Below are 16,067 nucleotides of genomic sequence, written 5' to 3'. Positions count from 1 at the left end.
TATCTATCTATCTATCTATCTATCTATCTCTGTCTGTCTGTCTCTGTCTATCTATCTCTGTCTGTCTGTCTGTCTATCTTGTCTGTCTGTCTGTCTATCTATCTATCTCTGTCTGTCTGTCTGTCTGTCTGTCTGTCTGTCTGTCTGTCTGTCTATCTATCTGTCTATTCTTGACAACACTATGTTGTTGAAAACTACAGACTGACATAAAACATCTCTGCTTAAGACATCTTAGATTTGCATTCTGCATCACTAACATCAATAACGTATTATAAGCACTAAGCAGGTGTATTGTAATCAAACGTAATAATCAAGTAAATACAGTCTTATAAATATTAATCTGTGGGGAAAAATACTTTTTTACTGAACTTCCATGTACTACCATATTTTGGAATATAAAAACATTAAACTAAAAAAAAAATCATGTTACTCATTGTGACTTCAATATTGACACTGAATCACTAATCTTCAATTATTGGGGAGGTCCTTCTACTCTGAGATGAATTACAGCAAGAGCTCATTTAATATAGTGTTTTGTCGCCACCTAGTGAATAGAGCAAAACTTGACAGCCGTTATTACATCCATCCAGTCGACTAGTTAGGTCAGAATACATACTGTCGGTTGCAAATATTGATGTTTCCTTAAATATGGACACTGTAAAATAAAAAAAATAAAAAAACTATTTCATGTGTCTGCTAACAATATGCAACAGTGGATATAACGTGCATCACAGAAGAATTAAGTCACTGCCATTTTTCGGAACAAAAAATAACTTTTCCTTTGTCGTTTCCGTAACATCTCAAATTATGTAGGCTATTGAGAATATATTCTCTTTAGGATTCCGTTAAGGGAAGTCTTGCTAAGGCTAATTTCATGACTAGCATTCTGCATAGCATACTAATAGCCTACACAAAAGTCTCATATTTCCTTTTAAACTCTTCACGGACGCTGCTGTTGTCCTTGATCAGCTACAAAACTGCGAGACGTGGCAGTTATGGTCATCAAGTCTTTGATGATTAGATCATCACAGTTTCATTTTTTTTTTTTTTTTACGATGGATTTTTTATTTTTTTTTGATGTTAGTTTTAAACATGTAATATTTCGTAATTTCAAGGCGGTTTTTCATAGTTTAGGATTGAAAGTCAGAGTCTGGTACAAAGGTAAAACAACAACTTTTTATAAATTAAAGACATTTTTAAAAAATGGGCATGGAAAAGAGTTTAATGTGACCTCCATACAGTATTATGTTAGTGTCATTTTTTGTCAAAATTTTAGATTTTATTTTTTTATTTGCTCTTTTCATTTTCATTTGAAAGTTTTATTAATTTTGCGTATTGTTATTTGTTATTCGTTTTTTTTAATTATTTTAAAATGTCCGTATTGTTGCTTTATTTTTATTTCAGTTTTAGTTATTTTAGTACATCGAGATAAATTAAATGAAAATGACAAAGTTGCCCTGTCAGCTCGCTGAAATGAATAAGTTTACGTTTTTATATATTCTTTTATTTGATTTCAGACACATTTACTTTATTTCAAGTAATGAGCTTTTTATTGGTCTGTTTTAGTTTTAGTTAACTATAATAACCCTGCCATAATACAAAGAAGTTTTAAAAGTATTTAAATAAATATCAACACAAATGTAATCTCACATCCCTCAGTAATCTAATAAACAACCAAAAAATATTTCTACTAAAAAAAATATATAAAGTAATAAATACGTTCTTGTTAATGTACTTTTACTATTGGCATTAAATCAACCACAGCCATTTCTGAGCTCATTCGTGACCCGGGAGACTTTTATTTTGAACTCGATCAACATTGTGACCGGAAGTTGTGTGTATTATTGAGTCAGACTTCACCTTAATGTACCCGACACTTCCAAAAGAAGCAACAGATGAGATGCGTCTGCGGAGTTTATCAGCGATTAAACCCGTCCTCTAGACCGCTATCGACTCCGTTGTGCTTTGCTATGATCGACACGCTTTTGTCAGCGTTATAAGTGTTTAACTGACAGGAAGCAGGAGAGGAGAGCGTCCGGCTGCGCGCTGCTGGCCCACTAAACACACTCTCATCGGGGACTTCACTTCAAAGGGCAAGATTGTTTTGCAGCATACTTGATAGCCACACAAATGCTCGCGTTTTAAACACACAGTCTGTTATGAGTATTAACATGTAACTATGTGAAGTCGTTGTTGTTTGAATATTACGGTTGGTTTTTCGTGCAAAAGATTGATTTGCGTGCGTTTTCTGCTGATCGATTCTAATCGACCACACTTCAGTCATCATCGATCATGGCCACAGATGCAATAGCGACTGAAGAGGTCTCAAACCAGAGAGACTCGAGTGATCTGAACGCCAACAGAAGCAGTCCCGAATCAGACACACCCAGCCGGACATCGGAGGCGCGAGAAAACAGCTATATAAGTAGCCCGTTATCATCATCATCATCATCGGTTCACTCTGAGGAAGAGCTACCTCAGGACTCAATAGCAGGGAAGAACTCGCTGGAGGATGGAGACCGTCCGGTCCGAACAGGAGATCCGCCGCAGGAAGCAGCGACTCCAGACAATAGACGAAAGCAAGGCGCGAGGACTTCAACTCCTGCGCGAGCGCCGCAGACGCTCTCCTCTCCAGCTGAGCACAACGGAAGGTAATGGAAAATAACAGAAAGAAAAGCTGTAAATAAATCAAATGTTTGTGTCTCTTCTTAAAGGAAAATAATAGTTCAGGCAAAGTTGAGCATTTACTCGCACTCAGGCCATCTAAGATGTAGATGAGTTTGTTTGTTCATCTGAAGAGATTTGGAGAAGTTTAGCATTCCATCACTTGCTCAGGAGAATGGATGCTCTGCAGTGAATGGGTGCCGTCAGAATGAGAGTCCAGACAGCTTATAAAAACATCACAGTAATCCACACCACTCCAGTCCATCATTTAAAAAGTGAAAATCGGCATGTTTGAAAAACAAATCCATCATTGAGATCCATTCTACCTCAGAGGTCTTCCCCCCTGTATCAACTGTTAAAATCATACAACAATAGTTATTTTGATCTAATCTGTTGAATTGACATTCATTTCATTATAGTTTTTATGACTGAATATGTGGTATTCAGTGCCCCGCATTTTTACCCCACCCTGTTATTATATATTTTTTCTCCTGTAAAAAAGTAACATTACTTAAAATTTGGACTCACTGGAAGTAAAATCATTTGACGCTTTCTACCACACGAAGGGGTGCCAAATAAATGCTGTCTTTTTCTACGTTTTTTCACACTATGGTGACTGGTAACAGGGTTGAACGGTTCAGTTCGATGCAAAGTTATTATAAGAAAAAGTACTTATTAATAAAAAAAACTCTGCTGAGTTATTGAAACCGAAGCTAAAGCAATTTTCGTCAGCTGAAATAAAACTGAAATGAACTAAAATATAAATATTAGATTCAGAACTTGAACTTAGAAACTCAAAATTAGAGATGTTGTTTTGACAGTTAACTGAAAATAAGTTTAGTAAGTTGAAGTATTAAATTTACAAAAACAAAAAAAAGAAATAAAGCTAAATAGAAAAATTTGAAACAAACTAATGAAAGTGACGAAAGCACATAACACAACAAACTTAAAAATAATAAAAGCTACTTTGAAATCTTGATAAATGCTGTAATAGAATGTCAAAGATACTAAAATAGCACATTTTGATCATTTATTCGGTTTAATTTTAATATTAAGTCACCCAAATCAAGTGTTTTTTAGGCATATACCAAATGGTGCTAACAGGGTTGAAAACCCCATGGAAAGTGACTTTATTTGACACCCTATTCATGAAGTGCCTTTTGTCTGTGTGCCGTTATTGTCACTTACTGTAGGGTGTGGTGGCATGCAAACCATACGCCTGTAAGTGATACATTCATAACCGTCTCTAGGTGTGTACAGTCTATTCAGTCATGTGCTTAGTCTCAGGTGTGTACATAGTTACTGTAAAAAAAAAAATTCTGTGTGCCAGTAGGTACATTAAACAGAGTCTAAGTCTGTGATTCTGTTTTATAATGACAGGTTTAAGGGTTTGAATCCTTTACTTAAAATCTCATTCAAAATCTTAGAAATATGTCACCCAAGAATGAAAATTGTTGTTTATGTTCAGTGAAAGTCAATGGAGTTTAAAGTTGTTTTGGACCCCAGTGACTTTCATTGTATGGCCAAAAACAGTTAAAACATCATTCAAAAGATCTTCTTTTGTGTTCATTTATGTAATACTTTAACAAAGAGACATGAGCAAACATCGCAGTGGTGTGTCCCATGACACGACAGTGTGAACTGTTGCAGATCTCTTGTGGGGAGGGTGGCATAAAGAGTGGCAGACTTTCCCCCTGGAGGAGTATGACGGATACCACATGGATGGCATGGCAATTAGCTCCCGTCCACAGTTAACCAGTGTCTCACATCTGAGCGCCAGCCTCTCTTTGAAATGACTAAACAGCTGGTGGATGAATGACTCCTTTGCTGAGCCTCATTCATTAAAATCAGAAGACAACAGCCTGTAAACACACAAAACACACACGCAAATAACAGGTTGATGGGAATACAAGATATTTTTAGATGAAAGCCAATTTTACTTAGAAACTTGGTTGAATGCGATGTAGGGCGTTTGACTGTGTACACAGTAATTTGCATGTATACTGCTATTTTTGCAGGATGCAGTATTAATATTGTGTGTAGTATGCATATTTTCTGAATGCATGGCATATATATGCATTTACCAAAATATGCAGCATGCAGTTGAGTGCACTGCATAGAATACTGTATCCCAACATGCAATGCACTCAATCTTATGTTGTTTTTCTCTGTGACAAATGAAAACTAGCATTAATGTTAATATTTTTAAATATTAAAATGAATGAAAATCATTTTTATTTTATGGTAACACTTTACAGTAAGGTTGTATAAGTTAACATTAATAAATGAACAATATTTTTACAGTATTTATTAATCTAAAGGTATATAAAAATCTATGTACATTAGTACATTTTTAACATTTAAAGTTAAAAATTAACACAAATGAAAATGTTTTTTATTATCATTAACCAAGATTAATTAAATCTATTGTTAGTTCGTGATAATATATTTATGTAATATATACATTTTTTTTATGAATAAAAATAAACTAAAATATTATATGAAAAACGTATAATTGGCAACTAACTAGTTTAAATGTTAAAATTAATAAAACAAAAATAAAAAATACATTAAAGTATAATAGAAATATTTTAAAGCAAACACTAAAACATTTTCGTAAAGATGACAATAGCACATCAATTAAAGTAAAAATAAAAACGGATAAATTAAAAGCTAAAATAGTATATAAATAATACTAAAATTAGGGATGCACCGATATGAAAATTTTGGCCGATACCGATAACAGAAAAAATGAGCCGATATGGGCCGATACCGATATGGTGGCCGATATATCGTGCATCCCTAACTAAAATAACACCGCTACAATGTTTGCTGTGTTTGTACACTTATGTTTAATTTTGATGTACATTTAATTTTTATTGCAAAATTACCCAAATCAGAGTTTTAAACTATTAGACACAAACCAAATTGTGGTAACCGGGTTGAAAACCCCATTAAATGCAAATGCTACTATTTTTATTTCCAAGGAGATCATTGACCTACCACTGTTTGAAATTGCGTGCTGCACACGGTTTCATAATTTTTGCACACTAAGCAGGGTGCTAGAATTCCAGTCTGAACACCGCTCATGAGGATGCATTCTGTTTTTCTGTAGTTTGTGCTCTTCAGTCTGAATTATAGATATTCAAACATTGGATCTAGTGTTTAGTAATAATTTTTTTTGAGGAGAGTCCCACCCTACCAGTGATCTCTCTGTGAAATGACTTTAGTTCTAGCAAGTAGGGCATCCTAATCTGCTGCATTTCTAAGAAATTAGAGCGGGTTTGTTCTCTACGGCGAAAACGTTGAACTTTGAACACACTCCAAGAATTTCTGGCCTTTCCAGAGTCACCACCCAAATCTTTCCCCAAAGAAGGTGAAACTCTTTCGCCTACTTCCATTTGTAAAAGAGCTTATCTCGTATGTAACAGAATTCAATGTGTATGAAGTCCGCAGGAGTTTACATGCCTTTGTATTGGAGATTAACTCCCCAAAGAGGCCCATATGGATTTTTTCTTATGTCATAAGCTGTGATATTCTGAATCTTAATGTGTGCAGTGGTGGTATTAGGCAGTTTGAAGCTGTTTCTCCATTACTAGCAGTTTGTAGCTCTGTGATGAATGACTATCAGCCAGTATCAGATTTGGATTTCTGGACTCTTTCAACTCGGACGTATTGGTTTTTTTAGTGAGTGAATAACATGCTATGAACTAGGGCTGTTTTAAAACCAAAACGGCTGCCAAATGGTTCGTTTTTTTTTATCCTTCAGTTTTGAGCACCAGGAGTCAGTTGCTACCACAGAGGCGCGGCTGAGAATGGAAGGGGTGGAGCTAAAGGAGGAGTGGCAAGATGAGGACTTCCCCAGGTAGGCTATTAAGATGTGTATATGATAATGGTGGGTGGTATGACCAAAATGTTTTTTTTTTTCTTCATGATATATATTGCAAAATGCACTACCATTCAAAAGGTTGTGGTCATTAAAGGGCACCTATTATACCCCTTTATACAAGATGTAATAAAATGTAATGGTCTTGGGTGTCCCCAGAATGTGTCTGTGAAGTTTCAACTTAAAATACCCCACAGATCATTTATTATAACATCTGGAAAATTAAATTTTTGGGGCGTCTAAAAAGAGCTGTTTTAGTGTGTATCACTTTAAATGCAAATGAGCTGCATCTTCCCGCCCCATCTTCAGAAGAGGGCATAGCGGACATTTGCATACCTACAGCACTAAACAGCCAGTAGAAGCAACATGACTGAGAGCGAGGTAGCCGGTGTTTAGCCATACATATGGGAAGCCAAACACACCGAAAGTGGGATGAAATGGCGCATTGTTACTGAGTTTGTGCCACGCTGACTCGACAATGCAGGGAGGACGTGTTTGCTAGCGCTACCCAACGGACAGTGCGGCGGGAACTAATCTCACCAGCGCGGTGCTGATCAGTTAAAACAGTGGTTCCCAACCCTGGTCCTGGAGGCACCCCAACACTGCACGTTTTGCATGTCTCCTTAATCAAACACACCTGATTTAGTTCATCAGCTCATTAGTAGAGACTCCAAGACAGGGATCCTCAAATCTGGACCACGAGATCCACTTTTCTGCAGAGTTTAGCTCTAACCCTAATCAAACACACCTGAGCATGTTAATCAATGCTAATCAATGTCTTTGGGATCATTAGAAAATCACAGGCAGGTGAATTTGATCAGGGTTGGAGCTAAACTCTGCAGCGCATTTGCCCTCCAGGGCAAGATTTGAGGAACCCTGCTCCAAGACCTGAAATTGGTGTGTCCGAGAAAGGAGATATGCAAAATGTGCACTGTTGGGGTGCCTCCAGGACCAGTGTTGGGAACCACTGAGTTAAAATACTTTGAAGTATGCACACAAATACAGTTAAAATGTTAGCTAAGCACTGTAACGACATGACATTCACAAACTAGTCTAGAGTGAAATGATTTGCGCAGACATGCATATTTAGGTAGATTTTGAGGCGCATTACCTTGAAAAATAGAAGTAATCCACTGCGTACGCAGTGGCTCAGATGTTGGGAGAAAATAAAGACTCTTAGGGTGCTTTCACACCTGTAGATCGATTGCTTTGTTCCGAAACCGGGATTAAAATTATTACAATGTTGCTTTTTATTCTTGGTGCGGTTTGCTTTCACACGGCAAAGTTTCTCAACGGACCAAATTTGTTAATACAAGTCACAAGGATGGAACGACAACAGCTTCGCAGGCTTATTGTTTTTTTTTTTTTTTGTAGTTGTCGTTATAATAATTTATCATTTTGAGCAGGAGTCCAGGATTGATTGGGAAAACATTTTTAAAATGCACCTACTACAAAGAAGAGCAATAAGGCATTATAAAATTTAAAAAAGTGCGCTTTGATTTTTGAATGGTGAAGACGTGCTCACCCGAACCGAGCTGAGGGGGGAAACGTGCCAGGTTCCGAAACAACAGGCCAGGTGTGAAAGCACCCTTATTTTCAGTCTTATATCCAAACACAGAACACCGGGATTGCTTACGAGACATTGGTGACGTTACAGCTGCTCCAGTGCAGAGAAAATGGAGGACAGCGTAGAACCGCTAAGGGAGAAACTATGGCAATGCAGGACTGTCAGTCAAAGGCTGTTGGCACGGCCTAAACAATGTGATGTCATATTGCTTAGAGAATCAACACGGCAGGCCTAGTGAGACTGATTTGGTTTAATGGGGATTAAAGGCAGAGTAAGTGATTTTTCAAAAACACTTTAAAAACTGATTCGGGCCGATTCGCAAAACAAACTTGTAGCCAATCAGCAATAAGGGGCGTGTCTACTCGTGATGTGGAGGAGAGCGCGTTCAGTGCACAGGACGGACATTAGCCGAGCCAGCGACAGAAAGATGGAGATGGAGGATAAAAACAAAAGAGGAAAACGTCTGCGGAACGATAAGGCAAGAAGTAGGACCCGTGTAAATATCGGATCAGTTTTCCAGCGCTGGAAAGAACTCAAGGAGCGGAGGCCTGCGATCGGACGCCGAGGTTGCTTTGTTTCTTCTCAATAGGATGAGTAACACCGTGTCTGCAACAGCTAAAGTCTGTCTACACTGGACGCGCTCAAACGACCGTTGAAAACCATTTGAAATGTGTCAGCACGTCATAAATCGAACCCGGCAGCAGTTTTCTGTCGGGATTTGTTGCGCCGCGCCGCTCACATCCGTAGACACGGTGTAACATTGGTTTTGCTTTGTTTCACAGAACTAATCGTTGCGTACATATATGTGGGGTGGAGCTATCAGAATAGGGGCAAAACCCTTTTGGGGTAGGGGCGTGTTTGTTTTGGTGATTTCAAATATAAACATTGGCTACCAGAAATCCCTCACTCTGCCTTTAAAATAAGGAGTGGGTGGATTTTTATCATTGTAGGGTGTTTGTGTTCAACCTGTAAAAGAAGATTTTGCATTATAGGAGCCCTTTAAGATTTTAAGAAAATAGTTTTGTTCAGCCAGGATACATTAAACTTATACAAAAAGTTAAATCAGAGATGTCACAAATTGCTATTTCAAATAAATGTTGTTCTATTGAACTTTTTTCAAAGAACTTTCCACATGTTTTCCACAAAAATATTAAGAGAAACAACTGTTTTCAACATTGATAATAATTAAAAAATGTTTCTTGAGCAGCAAATCAGCATATTAGAATGATTTCTGAAGGATCATGTGACACTGAAGACTGGAGTAGTGATACTGAAAATTCAGCTTTGTATGACATGAATAAATTACATTTTGAAATTTATGTATTTTTTAAGCTGTAATAATATTTCACAATATTGTTTGAAATAAAATACAAGACAGTTTTTTAAAATTGTAATAATATTTCCACAATATTGCTGTTTTTATTGTATTTTTGATCAAATAAATGCAACACTGAGTTTTACTTAAGATACTTCTTTCAAAAACTTTTTAAAAATCTACCTGAACCTTGTGCTGGAAATTCTAAATTCAATTTTTTTTGTATATTGCATAAATGGACTAAGCCTGTTTATAATATTATTATTTTGATATAAAATATTATATGAATAAATTATACAGTTATTGATAATTATTGCAGATTACACAATTAACAAACAAAAGATATGCCATCTCATTGAAATTAAAGAATGTCTGCACTCTAAATAAATATAATAATAATGAATTTGTTACATTTATATAGCGCTTTTTCTGGGTACTCAAAGTACCCAGTTAAATATCTTAGTTAAATATCCTTTTTAATGTTACAATTCATAGCAGGGGAAAAGAAAACCAAAATGGGTGCAATAAAAGCTTCTTGCCCAAATTGTTAATGAAAACAAGGATATAATCAAAGGAAAATTTGAGTTGGGATAACCTCCAAAACCAAAAAAAGCAGCTTGGGAAAACATACAGTGGGTACGGAAAGTATTCAGACCCCCTTAAAATTTTCACTCTTAACAATATTGCAGCCATTTGCTAAAATCATTCAAGTTAAGTTTTTTTCCATAAATGCAGTGTTAAAATTTTTTTTGCTTTTCGAGGCAGATTGCCGGCAAGAGCCAAATTAGCCCTGCTGAAAAAAACAATCCATCACAGAATTTTTAATGGTTTTATTTAGGGCTGCACGATTAATCGAATGCGATTTGTCATGCGCATTTTGATAGTAATGCCGGTTCTGTAATCAGCAGGAAATCATCATCACATGCTTTCAGATGAAGTAGAATTTACTACACATAGCCGAAGTTCACTGACAAGTTACGATTTTATTGCGCGATTCTGAAATCGTTCGCGATAATGACAGCTGTTTGCATAGCTTCTCAGTGAAGTAAATGCTGCTCCATCTGAAAGCATGTGAAAATACCACATTTAATAACATATTTTTACTCCAAACTCACTTCATAATGTCAGTAGAGTGTTTGAAAAAAATCCTTCTGTGAGATGATGTGGCTTCTTACACCGAATAAGGCACGCAACATATTTCATAGTATTTAAGCAGTGATAAAGGCATTGCATTATAAATATACTTTATTTTAATGAAAATTATAATAAGAACTCAGATAACCCGTATATTGCCGTAGTCGTGTGTTTATTAGTCGATAGTAATGCCGGTTCTGTAATCAGCAGGAAATCATCATCACATGCTTTCAGATGAAGTAGAATTTACTACACATAGCCGAAGTTCACTGACAAGTTACGATTTTATTGCGCGATTCTGAAATCGTTCGCGATAATGACAGCTGTTTGCATAGCTTCTCAGTGAAGTAAATGCTGCTCCATCTGAAAGCATGTGAAAATACCACATTTAATAACATATTTTTACTCCAAACTCACTTCATAATGTCAGTAGAGTGTTTGAAAAAAATCCTTCTGTGAGATGATGTGGCTTCTTACACCGAATAAGGCACGCAACATATTTCATAGTATTTAAGTAGTGATAAAGGCATTGCATTATAAATATACTTTATTTTAATGAAAATTATAATAAGAACTCAGATACCCCGTATATTGCCGTAGTCGTGTGTTTATTAGTCACGTTGAATCAATGAAAGCAGTTGAATCTTCTGTTTATTCAGCTGCAGCATTTTCTGGGGTTCTTCTGCAAGGTGTATTTGGAGTTTCAGCGCGAGAGCGCCCTCTGGCCTTTGGATGGAGATTTACTGCTGATCACAGAACCGTGCTTCACTGAAAGATACGCATGACAATCGCAGCTTATGTCGAATCGCGATCTCAATTCCATTTCGATTTATCGTGCAGCCGTAGTTTTACTGGTTATAATGGAAATTGTATTGGTTTTAATGGTAAATGTAATGGTGCCTGTTGGTCTCTACTGGTAATTGGTCACCTTCTATAGGTGGCTTGTTAAAACCACTAAATCCTAATAAAAAATGTTATGGTTTTAATGGTTAAAAGTTGATGGTTTGTAATGTTTATAATGGTATTAGTAGAAACATTAGAATTTCTGTGATGGTTTGTATTGTTTTGGGGTTTTTTTCAGCAGAGAGGATAGATTGTGATTTGGTCTTAGTGACTTTGGAGTCCTCTTCCTTACTCCTAACATTTCGCAGATTTAGGAGCTAGTTTTAGCGATAAAATGCTTTGTAAAATAAATCTTGGAGCCAAAATTTAGGAGTCTTAAATTTAGGATTGACACGCCCATTATTTTTAAGATTTTCTCCCAACTCCCTAAGTTATGAGCTACTTTTAGCCTTAATATGTTGTGTGAATATGGGCCCTGGTTTTAATGAATGCAGATTCTAAATTATATTACAATAAGTTTCAAATGTGTTTTATTTGGGTTGCCAGGCCACTCCCAGAAGAGGAAGATATGCATCTTGATGAGGAGCTTTTCACCGGCTCTTCTGGTGAAGGAGCACCTGGTAAGCCTTAATGATAGATATTCTCAAATATATGGAATATGTAGAGACAATTATACATTTATTACTAGCTCAGGAAACGTTATGATATATATATTTTTAATTGCAGCTTCACAGTCTTATGGACTAAACAGTGCAAAGAAAACCAAAAGGAAGCTTTTGGCTCCGGACATCAGCCTAAACCTAGACCACAGTGAGGGGTCAGTCCTTTCAGATGAGCTGGATGAGAGTACAGAACTGGACCTGGACGATATAGACACCCCTTCAGACAACAGCAACGAGTTTGAGTGGGAAGGTATGACTGTGGTTTAATCTTTAAATGTTAATAGTTTAACATTACATAATCTTAAAGGCAACTAATCTGCTTAATTAGTCATTGTGCAGCCATTCAAACTCATGTCTTTCTAATCCTGTAGAAATGTTCCTTACTCACTAACATTACAGAGATCATTTCATGGACCGGCTTTTTGTAATAACTCTTAGTTAAACAGTATTATGTGTTCTTGTTTTGTTTTTCTGTCCCGCTGCTCTCTTCTCTCTTTCCTGGAAGGATTGTTTCTTCTCATTGGTTTGCGACAGGCCGCTGGCCTGCGGTTTGTGGTAAGGTTACCTGACTGGATGTTTTACTCCCTGATCAAGTCCTACAGCATTGATTTCAGTTTCTTTTTGTTATATCACCCTTTGGTGTGGTATGATACGGCGCTACAAATCAGATGTTATCCATTGTTTTTGTGTGGAGAATGTTGATGGTTGGATTTTGATTTGTGCATGGTTTTTCCTTGAATCTCATCAGATCTGATTCTATTAATCAGCTTCATTTTGGTGTCCTGATCATTTTTTTTTTTTCAACGCTGGAAATGAATCACTTTCAATTTAAAGGCAAAAGCAGCCTTCCATTGTGAAAATGCATTGCATTTGTTTAAAAAGCATACCTATTACAGATTTTTTATTTTTTTGACCTACTTCTGTAGGAATTTAGTACATCTTAATATGTAATTTCATTATTGCTTGTTCTGCTGAAAGTACTGACAAGCATTTATGGAAAATGAAAATATACTTTAATTTGAAATGTGTTTGTCGTATGTAATTTAATGTAATGATAACTGCAATTTATTACATTTAAAATGTTTTAACTTTGACTGTAGTTAAAATTATAATCAAGTGCTTTACATGTGCTCTAGTATGTTAGCCTACACATTAAAATACTTTTTTACGATGAATGATTATATGACTCCTGAAAGTCCCTTACGAAAATTAACTGCAGTTTTATTATAGTAAAAGGGTAGTAAACTTTTTTTTTTTTTTTTTTTTGGCGTATTGATTACCATTTGTATAACTACAGATCCCATGATTAAACTATGGTTAAGTGTAACAAAGCCAAGGTTAGTTTGTAGTCATCATAGTTCAACTATATTAACCATGTTTTTGTGTTTTATTTATAGTGAAACCATAGTTAATTTTCTTAAGTGAGTTTACTTTTTATTTCATAAATATTTTGTTATCTGAAAGAAGAGTTTTTTTTATTTTAAAGTTTCAAAGTACACTACAAATGCACATTCAGTATACCGGTAATTAAGTGCACTTTTTCACAAGGGTTCTTACATCTTATAACAGATTTATCCATAATGAGCTGTTAAATCTTATAAAGTAAATATTGAAAACTAGCTTGTGTGTAGGTAGTGTTGTATTAGCATTAGCTCTGTTCCAAAACCTAGCTAGCTGCTTTGCTGTCTGCTGTGTTACCTACTGTCCACATAGGCAGGTACCCTCTAAGACATTTATACCAGTCAAAATTGAAGTGACTAATCTGAAGAGCTCAAAGAAGTTACCCTCACAGTGGATTTCTATAATCGTACATTAGCATGTTGCTAAGCTAACAGCGGCATACTTTTAATTAAAAAATTAAGAAAATACACTGCACACACAAAAAATACTTGCAGCTTCAGTCATATTTCAATAAACATGTATATGACCTTAAATCTGCAGTTTCGGTTCTCTAATGCAGTGGTTCCCAACACTGGTCCTGGAGGCACCCCAACCCTGCACGTTTTGTATGTCTCCTTAATCAAACACACCCGATTCAGGTCATCAGTTCATTAGTAGAGACTCCAAGACCTGAAATTGGTGTCCGAGAAAGGAGACATGCAAAATGTGCAGTGTTGGGGTGCCTCCAGGACCAGGGTTGGGAACCACTGCTCTAATGGAGTATGCGATTGTCTCATTGAAGAAAAATAATTGATCAACCTGGGATTTTTAGCAAAAAAATCAACACACTTTGTGCTCAACACTTGCTTCGATATAGGACTTATCATAGAGATGTACACATTATAAAGTGTACTCCTCCTTTGTAAATATTTTTTTTTGTTTAATACTCATTTGTTTGGCTACTTGTTTTGGCACACAGAAACCGAAACGGTTTTAATTTGTACCTTGTTTTGCGCTCCTAGGAGTTTTGTAGTTGGGTTTGCTAAATCAAAAGACCACAGGACACGTGTAATTTATTCATTTAGTTTTATTTATTTATTTTTTATTTTAATTTTTTTAACTGTGAATCAGCAAAGCATCATTCCTGAACATATAACTGCACAAACAGTCACTGAACTGAACACTAAAAGAAAACCGCGCACATACATTCAAAAATAACAAATATTAAGTAAAATAAACCCTTTATTTCTCTTGTCAGATGACCTCCCAAAACCCAAAAACGCGGACCTGCTGCGTAAAGGAGTGGAGTCGGTGCGAGAGTTCACCAGCACGGAGGAACAAGAGGAGGGCCGTCGCTGGAGAGTCTTCCGCATCGGAGAACAGGAGCACCGGGTGGACATGAAGGCCATTGAGCCCTACAAGAGGGTTATCAGCCATGGAGGTCAGTGACCGCACCTCTCCATGCCAATGTGTCCTGTCTGTTATCTATACAAGGACGCTTTCTGTTTGCACCATTCAGGAAGTGAAACTGTCCATGGTCGAAATTGTCAGTAGGTGAAACTGAAAACATTCAGAGCTGTTTTATGATATTTAGCTGCATTCTCACTCTCAAAACGGTGCTTCTGATGTTTTAGAGCATTACTGCGGCAGCATTTATTATAATTTATAACACCACAGCTCTTTTCCAGATCATCTGTCAGTCTGAAGAGCCTGTTGCCATCTCTCTTTTTTCCTTTTCCACTTCCTCCCCCTCCCTTTTGCCATCTAACAGCTGTCACATTCATTCGAAATGCCTCTTTTGCATGCTGTTATATAATGAACAATTACACAGACTGAGCTGTTGATTCAGATGGATTGGATCAGTCAACTTGTGTAATTGCTGTAAAAACGCAACTAACGTTCAAACGTTTGCCAGTAGCCACATTCAAACATGATTCCCCTTTTCTCAGGTTACTATGGCGATGGACTGAATGCCATAATTGTCTTTGCTGTTTGCTTTATGCCTGAGAGCAATCAACCAAATTACAAATACATCATGGACAATCTTTTCAAGTAAGTTCTAGATGGCTGTATTCTTTTTAGTGATGTTTCACATGGCTTATTCTGGTCAAGATCCCTTTAAAGGGGTCATATGATGTTGCTAAAAAGAACATTATGTTGTGTATTTGGTGTAATGAAATGTGTTTATGCAGTTTAAGGTTAAAAAAACACATTATTTTCCACATACTGTACATTATTGTTTCTTCTCTATGCCCCGCCTTTGTGATATGCGTTGATTTTTACAAAGCTCATTGTTCTGAAAAGCGAGGTGTGCTCTGATTGGCCAGCTATCCAGTGCATTGTGATTGGCCGAATTCCTCAAGCGTGTGACGGAAATTGTACGGCCCCTACCATACTGTGATGCCGTGTCCTGGCGCGACGAGACAAAACCAATAAAACCCATTATAAACGAGGCATTCATTGCATCCAGTGGGGGACATAATTATGGATTATAATGACTTGTACTGTCTTTTTACGCGTTGCATTGCATCACGCCACGTAAACATAAAACCATGTCTGCATTTGTGATTGGAGAAATGACAAACAACAAGCGCTACTCTACACTGCTCAAAACTC

General features: G+C 36.6%; 1 protein-coding gene across 7 annotated transcripts in view; it reads left to right on the top strand.

Moving 5' to 3' along the window:
- The first annotated feature begins 1,850 nt into the window (after positions 1-1,850).
- bnip2 (BCL2 interacting protein 2) overlaps positions 1,851-16,067 on the top strand; it is a 21,246-nt gene continuing 7,029 nt past the window's right edge. For all 7 annotated transcript variants that reach the window (XM_016290294.1, XM_016290297.1, XM_016290293.1 and 4 more), the window contains exons 1-6: positions 1,851-2,651; positions 6,434-6,529; positions 11,956-12,029; positions 12,136-12,321; positions 14,710-14,892; positions 15,401-15,503. In XM_016290294.1, coding sequence (XP_016145780.1) covers positions 2,293-2,651; positions 6,434-6,529; positions 11,956-12,029; positions 12,136-12,321; positions 14,710-14,892; positions 15,401-15,503 — 1,001 coding nt within the window. In that variant the 5' untranslated portion in view covers positions 1,851-2,292. The remainder of the gene's footprint in view (positions 2,652-6,433; positions 6,530-11,955; positions 12,030-12,135; positions 12,322-14,709; positions 14,893-15,400; positions 15,504-16,067) is intronic.

This window comes from Sinocyclocheilus grahami, unplaced genomic scaffold (assembly GCF_001515645.1).
Source record: "Sinocyclocheilus grahami isolate Dianchi unplaced genomic scaffold, SAMN03320097.WGS_v1.1 scaffold257.1, whole genome shotgun sequence".
Classification (NCBI taxonomy): Eukaryota; Metazoa; Chordata; class Actinopteri; order Cypriniformes; family Cyprinidae; genus Sinocyclocheilus; species Sinocyclocheilus grahami.
The sequence above is the reverse complement of the archived record's forward strand: the minus strand, read 5'-3'. Positions and strand labels throughout refer to the sequence as shown.